The sequence below is a fragment of the Scomber scombrus genome, chromosome 9 (assembly GCF_963691925.1).
Source record: "Scomber scombrus chromosome 9, fScoSco1.1, whole genome shotgun sequence".
Taxonomy (NCBI): Eukaryota; Metazoa; Chordata; class Actinopteri; order Scombriformes; family Scombridae; genus Scomber; species Scomber scombrus.
Window position 1 is genome coordinate 30,262,095 of NC_084978.1, and position 12,602 is coordinate 30,274,696.

Sequence of the window (12,602 nt, forward strand, 5' to 3'; positions counted from 1 at the left end):
AAAATCAGTCATTAGCTGACGAGTGCTACACACCAGTTAGCTTGTAGATCTTTGGTTAAACTACAGGCTTCATGTTCTGCCTGCTGAAACAAATATAAGATGCATTATCAATACATTGTACCAACATGTAAACAAACAGGACAACAGAGACCGTAAAAATAATGACTTTATTATATATTAATATTTCTCCTCATGTTCAATGTAGCCACAGCAACAACACCGTCATGATAAGCAATATCAATCTGAAAACCATTGAGGATAACTTAAGTGCATTCTATATGTTTATTACAATATAACCTACTGATAGAATAGAAAGAATAATTTAATAAAATTAAGTTACTACAGTCTTGTGTGAATATTGGAAACAATAAATAACTGCAGCTGCTTTCATGTGCTGGAGGACAACCTGCAGCCATTAGCTGCCACCTCAGCTGAAGTTCAGTTAAACAAACAGAAAGTTTAGTTAAAGTTTAGACTTCAAAAACACTTTTGAATACAAAGAGTATTTTATTGCTTCAGTGTAACTCTAAAGCCCACCCATCTCCACTCCATCAAATCCCAACTTCTCACTAAAACTAGGAATCATGTATACCTGCAGGACTGATGTCCCAGTGTCCCATCATGACTATCTTTAAAACAGATTAAAATCAGTCCTCCAGTTGGTCCAGAGCTGCTGTGATTGACAGCCTACATCAACCTATGAGGCTCCTCCCTGAAGCTGATGTCACAGAGCAGTGATAAGTGGTCAGAGGGGTAGTGGAAAGAGGGGAGGCGGTCTGGACCGATCTGCTCTTCATTGGGAATGTCCAACAGGCATTCCACACCTAAGGCCTCCTGGGAATACCAGATGTAATCCAGTGTGCTGCAGCTCTCTCCAGAGGGGCGGATCTTCCAGGTGGTGTAGGCCGGCTCCGTCTGTCCATCAGAGCTCAGCAGCTTGTAGGCAGAGTCCAGTCCGAGGGGGGAAGAGCTGAAGCGTCTGTAAACATCCTCTGAGGGGTCTGCGTTAAAGTCCCCGCAAACCACTAACGGGTCTTTGCAGGACACCGTCTCGCTCTGTCCGCCGCTCCCACACGTTATGCTTCTCAGGCGCTGCAGCAGGTCGGCTCCCTGCGCGCTCCGCAGCCTCTCCCAACCACTGCGAGCTTTCAGATGTGTGACGGCCACACACAGCCGCCGGCCTGTTACCCGGCAGTGCAGCGTCTGCACGATGGCTACCTGGTTGGTGGGCAGCATCATGGCCGACAGTCGCAGGTGAGCTGTGGACTGGAGGGAGAAGCGAGAGCGGCGGTAGAACAGAGCGCAGCCGTCGGGGCCGTTATTCTGCTCTACATCCAGACAGGGGGACCATGGTTTGGCCAGGAAGCTGCCATGGTAACCCAGGCTGGCCAAGATGGGCTGGAAAGTGTCGTAGTAGTGATCCACTTCCTGTAGGCACAGGATGTCGGGGCGGTAGGTGAGGATCTCCTCCAGGATCAGGTACTTCCTTTCCTGCCACTTAAGAGCTTCCAGTGGACAACGAATGAAGCCGTCCTTCCCCTCACCCAGAGCTGCAACACAACACACACACAGTTTGTACAGATGTTCATACCACATATCATCTCTACACATGTACACTGGAGTCATCTATAGATCTGTACCTTGTGCCAGTATGTTCCACTGCATGACTCTGATGGAAGGGTTGTGCTTGTGGCCGCAGGGCGCTGTGCCACTGGGATAGACCAGGTCCCGGTGTGGCCTGGCTGGACGCCTCAGCAGGGCCTCCTCACACTCTCTGAGCAGCTGGTCTGGGTCCATCTGAGCCATTTCCTCCTGGTCTGGGTTCTCCTCCGGGTATGTCTCTGGGTGGGCCAGGGGGGCGCTGTTGAGGGACTGGGCCATCGTACCGAACAATCTGCTGCTGTTGCTGCCTCCCATTGGACAAACTGGAGGAGGGAACACATGTGTGGTCATTAAAATGTGCTTTGTAAGTCTGCTAACATTAGCCACAATAAGCTAACAGTCATACCAGGCCAATAAAGATAGAATCAGCAGTAGTGTTTATTTGACATGCTGACAGTCTGTACTGTAGACAGGACAAAGGTTTTTTTGGGGCTATTTTTGGTTACTTTGGCCTTCAGAGGTTTCAGAACATTCTGACTAAACATTTATTGACACCATCACTGAAGTGCTGACCATGAGAGAGCAAACAGGTCAACAGTCCAGTACATGCAGAGACAGGAAAGGACTGACTGGCGGTGTGAACAGACAGCTGTCGGCCGGATGTGTCTGAAGATTATACAGAGACTGTTGTGTCTGATTGGATCAGTCAGACACAGAAAGAGACAGCTATAACAATGGCTGTGTTGGTGCAGTGTTGTAGGTATAGATGTATGTATGACCCTCCATCAACAACAACAACATACATAAACTGATACACAGTCCGATTGGATACTTTTATTCATCTAAAGACATAGCTGTCCAGTGCAACACCTTACTTTTCCAAAGCTACTTAATCCAAGTACTGCTTCTAAACTATTTAACTCATCAGCTTAGTTTTAGAAGTTGAAATGTTGAACTGAGAGAAAAGACTCCTGAAATGAATGTAATACAATCAGCGAGAAAGATGTATCACTCTGTGTGTGGAGGAACTACAGAAACACAAAGTGGAGCGATTTCCCTCACAAATGATCTGTGAGTCGAATAAAACTACAGGCACGGAGTTTATGGAGAGACAGTAAAGTATCATCAGCATAGCAGGTGATAATGCTTTTCTGTAGGACGGAGAGGTCAGGTCTTGAAGTTCAGGTGATATCACACATGTGCACCATTAGAGACCATCAGTCTGACACACCATTGGTCACTAGGAAAGGTGCAGATGTACTTGTACCCCATTGAGCATGCATTGTCTGATGTGTATACCAGTACTGCAATATTCGTATCATATAAGGTGGGACCCCTCGCTCTTGAAGTTTGGCAAATAGCTTTCCATGATTGATTCTGTCTAACGCTCTGGATGCATCCAAGAAACATAAAAACATTGTACTATTTGTTCCTTCTATACATACTAACCATCTCTTTCAGTGCATTAATACAAAAATCTGTGCCGTGCTTACTTTTAAAACCAAACTGGTTGTCAGTGGAGTTTATATATTGTTGGAGTCTATCCAAAAGAATTTGTTCCAGCACTTTGGAAAATACACTTGCCAGAGCAATGGGTCTATAGTTTTCTAGGCTAGATATCTTTCCAGTTTTGTCTTTGACAACAGGTACTAATACTACAGCAAGCATAGAGTCTGGTAATACTCCATGCATTAATAATCCAGTAAAACATAAAGCAATCAACACTGAGACTGCTGCTAGCATATTTTAGATGCTCTGCCGCTATTTGATCAAGGCCACATGCTTTGTTCAGTGATAATTTCTCTATAGCGTAACGTACCTCATCTGGTCTAATAACCACACCATCATGGTGAGGAACATCTCCAACAATAAATACATCACCTTAAATACAATTAAAAATATCACAATAATGTTTCCTCCATAGCTCAGCAACATTCTCAGAACCAGTTCTACCAGATGCTAGAAGGAAGAGGCATCTTACTGTTGTTAATAGCTTTAACTTCCTTCTAAAATTCAAATGTTTTATTCTGCTGAAGCTTTTTGGCCATTGAGTTAGACCTCACTGAATCCTCATTTCTTTTTATAAATCGTACGGCATACTTAAATCTAGCATTCGCTAGTTTCTTTCTTTCGCACTCTGGGCCATGCCTTGCTCTTCCTGATGTCATCCAGTTATTGAAGTCTTCTTTAGCTTCCGCATGTAATTCATGTACATATTCATTCCACCCAGGCCTTATATTATGTTTAACCCTTTTTTGGCAAAATAATTTACTGTCATTGACTAGACACTTCACAATTGTTACATACATGGTACACAGAGGTCCTTATTATGTTTTTGGTTCTTACAGTTAATGTTACTAAATATTATAGCCTCAATTGGTAGAATACCAACCAAAGTATCAAACTATGAAGGAAAAGCAGTAGAAACAACACAACCTACAATTACTTATTATTACTGTGTACCTGCACATTTTCAGCACTTCTCAGCTGTATATAGACAATATATCGTCCAACTAAAGTATCGTGACAGGTCTTGAGAAGCTGGATTCAAAAGTAGAAGCTGGACTCATAGGAGTTTAACTTTTTTTAAATATTGATTATGCGATGAATGTCTCAGTCCTTTAGTTGAGGATGTTGAATTCGGTGCTTTCTAAGATGTTTAGAGAACAACAGAGCTCCTGCTTTAGGATTGCTTAATGCTGCTACAGATACACTTTAGTCAGTATACAGTAAGTCTGCCTGTCTCTGCCCTACTGCTCCACTCACTGTAAGGAACTGTGTAATATAAATATCTTACCCACGGCCTCCATGTCTGACCAAATGTTTTCTCCCCTCTTCTTCCTACAGACCAGGACAGTGTGTGTTTTTCATTCCCTGCTGCCCTCTGCTCTTTTATCCTCTTCGTCTACAGCGCTGCATCTCTTCCTGTCTGTCCATGCTGTGACTCATCCTTTATCTGTCTCATCCCCCAGTGCCTTTGTCTCTCCCTCTCTCTCTCTTTATCTCTCCCTCTCTCTCTCTCTCTCTGAATCATCACTTCCCTCGCTCCCTCCCCCCCGCTCTGGTCCAGTGTGTGACAGACTAACCTCTGCGAGCTGTGACACACACTTAAGCCTGTCTCAGACATGGAGACAGACATGAGAGACGCTCCCTGAGAAAGGAGCAGGGAGTGTAAAAAGGAAATAAAGGAAGTTGATAAGAAGAGAAAGGGTTGGTCAGAGCTGCGGGGCGGGTGTCGGTGTGTGTGTGTGTGTGATACATACAAGGGTGCGTTAGCTAACTAATGGACTAAGTGGGAAGGGGTACTGATAAGAATGGGCACGTTGTCCAACAGGTGAGCATGGCAGGGCTATCTGCTGTGGACACACGCTGGACACACGCTGCACACACACACACACACACACTGCTAAACTGACAGAGACAAAGAGTGGATTGTTCTTTCTGTCAGCACACACTCTTTTCCTTAACCTGCTTTAATTGACTAATGTGATTTGGGGTCAGTGTTTCCTGCTGACTGTTACACTTCAGGGTAAAAAAAGAGCCTTCAGAAACAGCATTTCATCTGCGGGACAAACAGTCTCCATGGTTACTCCTAAATACTGTGTAATAACTGTCATGTGTGCCTTCTATTTCAAACTGGAGGTGAATATAGAGCAGATCTTGGTGTTGTCACCATTCACTGTAATGTCATGCTGTTATGTTTTTTCATGTAGGTGATTCATGATATGTTAACAGTACATGTGAGGACACTGATTGTCAAATAACTATAGAAACAGTTAACTTTAGTTAGCTTCAGTTAGCTTGTTTAATGATGTAAAATGACAACATCTGTGCTGCTTCTCATGATCCTGACAAGCCAGTTTATCAGGCACCTACATCATCTCAAACTGTTCTCTAATAGAAAAAAATCTCAACTCCAGATCCACTAGGTGACTTTTTTTTTTTAACCCTAGAGCTTTCACACTCATCTCATGGTCTTCTGAGGTTGTGGTTGAAAGCTCCAGAAAAAGCAGGGAGCCAGGATATATCTCTCAAATTCAGTTTTTCAAAGTGTGTTCTGAGGTCTCTGTTTAAAAAATTCACACACTTAACAATTAAGTTGAGGCTTTTTTAGATCAAGTCTTATTTTCATCTTGCCTAGGAGCAGGAGGGGCTGTATGAAAACAGTACAGCACATTCCACGCAAATCACAAATATTCATGTAATGGATTACATTAGCACTAAAGACAAAGTGCAGCTGACTGTGAGGGGAACGTCATTAGTTTTGCAGGTATTTGATCACAAAGTACAACTGATCCACAGAGGAAAATGAACATCTGTGACATATTTCATGACGATCTATTCAAAATGAGTTACAATATTTCAGTCATACCCCAAACTGTCAAGTGTAACTGGCCGACTGACATCACTACAGCTACATCACCAGCTGCTGCCTCAACATGACCACACAAACGTATCATGTCTATTATATGTCAACATCTACTATCAGTGCCTCTCTGCTGTACATCAGGCTGCTTTTTTAGCTGTAGCATCAATGTGTCTATGGAGGCTGATCAATTCTACAAAGAGTGACATCATGTCCAACCTATCAGAGGACAGTAACACTAACTGGACCACATCTGATTTAACTGTTGGCCATATAAACATAGAACACCAAAAGATACTTACATGGAACACAACTCAATGAAAGGAACACACACACACACACACACAGTTCAGTCTCTCCTCTGGTTATCCACCTAACGCTGCCTGTAGTCCTCTCAGTCAGGCCGAGCTCTTCCTCCCTGGCTGCTGGCTCAGCAGAGCTGTGCTGGGAGCATCTCTCCAGTCTGCTGGATGAGTGGATGGAGGCACAGTGTGACTCTCATGAGACAGTCCCACTGATTGCTGCTGTGGCAGCCAGATGAAGGAGGTGACTCAGCCTCTGACTGGCCCATTCAAGAATGCTCTCCCTCTCTGTCACACACACACACACACACGCTAAGAGAATGGCAGCTGTGCAGCGTAGGCAGTCCACAGAGGAAACTCGTGCAGTAAACTGGAAATGTCAGTCAACAATGAACCTTCAGCCAAGCAAAGAATTTGCATTCACTGTGTGTTCACTCCACATTCACCATATCAATGAATACACACTTGTGTTAAACACTTGGTGCACACTGCACCAGATGACTGTTTGCAAGTAGTTCTCATATTGTTAACAAGTGTCATGATCAGAGTCAAACAACAATTAACTGATCTACTTACACATACTGTACACACACACACACACACACACACACACACACACACACACTACAGCACTAGAGCAAATATCACAATATTTTTGACCAAATACCTCGATATCGATGTGGCAACAATATTGTAGAGTTGACTGTTGATGCTTTCACAAAATATTTGCACAATGAGATTTTTGATAAAAAAATCATCAGTAATTTGTATATAATGACAAAGTGGGTAAAAGACAAATAACAGAACAGCTAGAACAGTCTGGTAAGTTAAAAAAAATGACTTCATTTGACTGTAATGCCGCCTTTAAAAGCAGGAAAAGATACACTTATGCTGTATAACGATAATACACTTACACCTAAGGGAGAGCAGAAACATGATAAAGTGGGTAAAAGGCAAATAATAGAACAGCTAGAACACCAGGAAAAAACACCTATGCTATATCACAATATTACGATATCCAAATTCTACGACGATATCTAGTCTCATATCATGATATCGATATAATATCGATATATTGCACAGTCCTAACACACACGAGTGTTTTTTAAATATTATCACTGTATTCCTTCTGTAAAAGAATTTAACAGAGCAGTGAGTCAATTCCCTCATTCACACTGGATCTCTCTTCTTTTTGTCACTAATTGAATTTTAAATGAAACATTTTGTATGTGGGCACTGTCGGTACTTTCTGGAGAGACATTTAACTCAGCAGGAGCAGCACAGGTGAATTAAGTAACATTAATAATGTGCTTGATAAAATGCTCTGCTCTCATGCATGCTGGCTCTCTTCATGTGTTATTAGTTCCACCTGTGTTCTACTGCTGAGTGTCTGCTGGGGAAAAGGCCTGTTAGGACTGAAGCTCCTCTCACTGCAGTGTTTCAACTTGTCTTCTTCAGAGCTGTTGGAATAGTTGGCAAAAAGATGCAGAACACTTGATTGGCATTTAGGACCAAAGTGTTCTTGTTGATATGACTTGTTACTATAGAGACACTCTGCTCAAGTAATGGCACTTCTTTTTTCTAAAAGTTTTTTTCTAAATAATGAAAAAAGATAAATGTCTGGTTCCATTTTCTGACAGGAAGTCAGACTGAGGAAAGCTTACTGTCTCGTACTTTCCCATTTCACAACCAACTCAGCAGTAACACACAGTTACCAGCTAAACACAACAAGTCACAATGTCATTATCGCCCCAGTAATAAGTATACTAAATAAATAAGTGTTTGAGCAGAAAAGCAGTGATCAGAGTCACTCCTCTCTGACTAACATCTGTTCCATGTGTTAAAAAGCACTCTGACTGCTGCTGTGTGTGCAGCTACAGGAGGAGCCGCTGGTGGCAGCGGTCCAGCTGTAGGACTCAGTGTAACAAGACAGACTGTGCTGAGTGGAGCTGGTTACACACAGATCAAATTCCAGGTCATCATCTCGTCTGCTGGGGAAAACACATGCCAATTAAATAAATGACCAGAGTCACATATTAGATTAAGTGGCAGTGGGTGGGAACTGAATGCAGGATTGTCCTATTTATAGGTGGAATGTGACATTAATGAGACACTGAGCTGAATTCCACCGACAGAGACGGAGACTTAAGACTTATAGTGTCAACAATACCAAGCTAACTCGAGAAATTGAATGGAGGTTAATAAAGGCCTGACTGATGGATTTTGACCCTAGGGTGTACTCTGCCTTGGCCCCGTGTCTTCTTCTCTGGAAGGTTATGCAACCCAGCCTGACCAATCCCATTACAGATGGAGGCCAGCAAAGATACACCACGTAGTTACATAAAGAGTTTTATCCACCAGAGGCCTCGCACGCAACAATTAAAGAAGCTAATTAAAGGAACCAATTTGCTGCTGTCCCCTGGCTATGTGGGAATATGTAGCAGTGTGTATGTGTGTGTGAGTGTGTGTGAGTTTGAAGCTTCAGACTTGGTTTTAGGGTGAAGGTTAGAATTGGGGTTAGATTTATTTTAGGGTTAGACATTTAGACGTGATGGTTAGGGTTATGGACTAGGACATACATTATGTCAGTGAGTGACCTCAATAAGATAGTTATACAAACACGCGTGTGTGTGTGTGTGTCTCTGGCTGTGACCCAAGCACAGGCATAAAATAGAGGCCTGACCTGCTTACTTGAGACAAAACCTAAAATAGACAAACCTGCAACCTGTTAAGAGCTGCGTGACGACTAAAACTCTTCTTCATGTACACGTCTCCATCAGGACTCTCTGCTCTTTCTTCTTCTCGTGTGGTAAACCCTGCCAAACATTTCAACCATGCCAGTAAACATTCAATCCTCTCTTCCTGGAATTCCAGGACAGTGGTCTGTAAATCCAGCTGCACTGACAGACAAAGCTCTTTCTTTAGATTTTAAGTTACCAGGTCAATCCTGTGCATTAGCATCTCAGCACCAGGACTGATCTCTACAACTGTCAGAGAGGCCATTTTCATCTTTGACCTAGACAATGGACGGACACAGACACACACACAGACAAACACACACACACACACACACAAAAGGTAACGTCCAGAATATTTGAGGGTTGCAGTGCATGTGTGACAGAGGCTCTGGTTAAGTGGAGCTGTGGATGTAGTAAGATGAGTTTGGATGAAAGTGAGGCTGCTGGGACAGATTAGAACATCCTGCATCACAGCGTGAGAGTGGGAATAAATATAACTGGGTTGTTGTTCATGTGTGAAAAGAGCACCATCTATAGAAGAACACTGGTTAGTTGACAGCTGAATCTTACAGATGAGTCCTTTAATCTCTCATAAATGATAAAAAAGGTCATTATTGGCTGATGTGGACGAGGGTCTGAAAGTGCTCAGAATAATCTATGATTCTATGACAAGACAGCAAACTGTGTGGATGAAGACCCTGTCATTCAGTGCAAAGCTCAGGAACAAGGAGTAAGTGGACCTTGAGTGAAGGTTGTTTTGTTTAGTGTAATAGTGCTAAATACACTTATTCAACAGAGAATTATTGGTTCTTGAAGATATTTTCTTTTTTTCTTTTTCTTTTTTTTTTTTTTACATTTAAAGGAGATATCACCTTGGGTTCTGGGACTCTGTGATGGACATTTTTATGATTATTTTCTGACATTTCACAGACCAAATGAAAAAGTGAGAAAATAACAGATTAATAATAATAATAAAAAAAAGCATTTTACACTAGTTTCAGGTATTTTAGAGACTCTATAATAAAGGAACACAAACATGAAATATGAAACACGTCATTCTTATGTGACAGTTTGTTTTGTTACACCTGAGAAAGCAAACGACACAGCAGGTGTTCTAAAAAGCTTTCACGTTGACGTAGCTCTCAGTCCATAAATGACTACTTTAAGGAACATTCTGTCCTGTGCTGTAACTGTAACTCTTCTCATGTTCTCATGTGTCATTCTATGATGGAACTCTAAAAAGGAGGACAGTCTGTAACTCTGTTATTAAATGAAAAAAAAAGATCTATATGTTGAGTAAATAACTTTTACTCTTTTAAATCACCTTATTGTAAAACCTGAAGTCCACTAATATCTCATCTTTTTTTAATATAGGGTGGATTAGGGTAATGTGGGACATTGACTAATATGGGACAAATAAGCTCCAGTAGATTTATCTCTTTTTCTATTAAATTATTTAAAGATAACTAGTATATGCATGCTGTTATATTGTAAATATGGGTATGCACATTTCATAAAGTTTTGACAGATAAGGCAGCTTTGTATATATCAAAGTATTTCTAAGCCTAAAAACTATTGTCTAACATTTATTAATTCTGAAATGATTTGGCATGAGGAATATTAATATATGTGCCATTTTACTTTAAAAATGTCTTCTGATTTAACAAGGAAACATCTCAGTGATTTCATAATGATATTAGATGTTTATATAATGTATTGTATTTAGATGTAAATAAGGTAAACAAGTCAGAATTGCAAAAAGTGTCCCACATTACCCTGATCCACCCTACTACTAAGAGGTAAGGTGGTGACATTGATAAAGATAGTTAGTGCCTCATGGACTGTATTGTGTGACTTTCCATCAATTGAGAAATCTCATTGTGAATGATGGAGGATGACACGTCATATAATGATGAATGTAGTTAACACGATATTATCACTGTGAGTCATACTGGAGGAAACACTGCGGTGTACGGTACCTGCTGCTGCCCCAGGTGTGGACGCTCCGCTCGGCTTCAGTTGGGCACCGGTCCCGTTGGCACCCCCTCTTCCTCCTCGGACACCGGTCTCACAGCGCCGCGCTACCGCCGGGGCTGAGACCGCTGCCGGTGTGAACGGTCTTCTGGTAGTCGGCCCCCCCAGCGAAGAGACACACAGCTGGCTCAATAAAGCCGAACAGCGACGAGTTGGATTCATTATTGACTGTGACTGAGTCGAGCGGAGAAAGAACTATAAGTTACTGGCAGTGTGCCGCTGTCTTTTCACCGACGAAACCGAGCCATGAATTCAACAAAAAGCGTGAGAATGTTCCCCCCGCACGCGGTTCATAAACTTCCTTTTCACGTTGTTCTGTTGAAAGTAACAGACTAAAAAACCGGTCAGTTACATCATTTTCTGGTGCGTCACGGAACGCCGGCTACAGAGGGGTTAGCGGCTAATGAGCTAGTCCGTCCCGCTTTACCCAAGGCACTAAAATACGTGTGATATAACTATATTCTACAACACATATATAAACATAACAAAAAGTGTGTTTGACAGTTTTACATTCGTGTCCAAGCCTGAATTTTAACAAAAGACTCATATACTCGCCCCCTCTGCTGTCACCAGTGGTTTGAGCCGCTTTGACATTTGTAGTCTACCAAGAGGCAGGAGGGAGGTAACGTTCCATAATCAGGCCAATCAGCTTACAGAGCTCTTGTTGCACACGTATGACGCATTTGACGTCAGTAGGACGCCCAATGTTCTCTGATGTCTATTCATGTGTACAGCCTGAAGGCTCCATTGACTCAGAACGGGTTCATCGTACTTTTTTGTGATTGTTTTAAAAGAACATGGAGTTTATTTTGCTCGCTATGCTGAAAGAAAGCAAACGTTGCTCTGGAATCAAAGCTGTTGTAATGCACTTAAATCAATCAATCAAACAGGTTAATGTATTTCAGAGTGCTTTACAGCTGATTGACAAGCTGATAATAAGACATTGCTAGTGCCAACATGAAGAAAATGATTAAAAACAATGAGGGAACAAAAACAAAGAGCAAATTTGAAGACAAAAATTGAGACCAATGCACGCAAGAGAAAATAAGGATGATAAAAAAGAAAGAAAGAAAGAAAGAAAGAAAGAAAGAAAGAAAGAAAGAAGCCTATTTCTCAAACCAGTTGGAACCTGCTTACCTTAGTAGATTAGCCAACATACTGTCAGCCTAAAGCAGGATTAAAAAGAGCAAGATCAGTTTATCATAATTTATCATCTTCTTTTTTTCTTTCTTTTTCTTTTCTTTTTTTTTAAAAGTATGTTTCATAAGTTTCTGTGATGCCATGTGTGGATGTGACTATCATTGGGTTCTTTTTTTAAAGAAAGAAGAAGATTTATCACACCAAATTAGTAAAACATTTTTTTCTTCTTTTTATTTGTATTTTTTATCAATATACTAAATCAGTGTGAGCTTTTTGGCAAATATGAACAGTGAGCTTCACATCATATGAGTGTGTGGAAGCTAACAAAGCCACTCTCTCCCTCATTACAAATAAAGCACAGTAAGCTAGACAGTAAAGGTGAACTGGTGAATTGGAGATTAACTGTAAGGTCTTTTATGC

The 12,602-nt window shown here is 41.6% G+C and overlaps 1 protein-coding gene across 1 annotated transcript; it reads right to left on the reverse strand.

The window, feature by feature from the left end:
- Window positions 1-151: 151 nt before the first annotated feature.
- On the reverse strand, window positions 152-11,575 carry nocta (nocturnin a). The gene is made up of 3 exons (XM_062425481.1): window positions 10,988-11,575; window positions 1,641-1,925; window positions 152-1,550 (listed from the first exon to the last, which is right to left on the reverse strand). The coding sequence occupies exons 1-3, from the start codon at window positions 11,202-11,204 to the stop codon at window positions 688-690; spliced, it is 1,365 nt and encodes a 454-aa protein (XP_062281465.1). The 5' UTR covers window positions 11,205-11,575; the 3' UTR covers window positions 152-687.
- Window positions 11,576-12,602: the final 1,027 nt, after the last annotated feature.

Coding starts and splice junctions, on each gene's coding strand:
- nocta (XM_062425481.1), bottom strand. CDS start 11,204: ATGAATCCAACTCGTCGCTGTTCGGCTTTATTGAGCCAGCTGTGTGTC. Junction 1,926..10,987: donor CACACCTGGGGCAGCAGCAG/GTACCGTACACC, acceptor TCCCTCCTCCAG/TTTGTCCAATGGGAGGCAGC. Junction 1,551..1,640: donor GTGGAACATACTGGCACAAG/GTACAGATCTAT, acceptor GTTGTGTTGCAG/CTCTGGGTGAGGGGAAGGAC.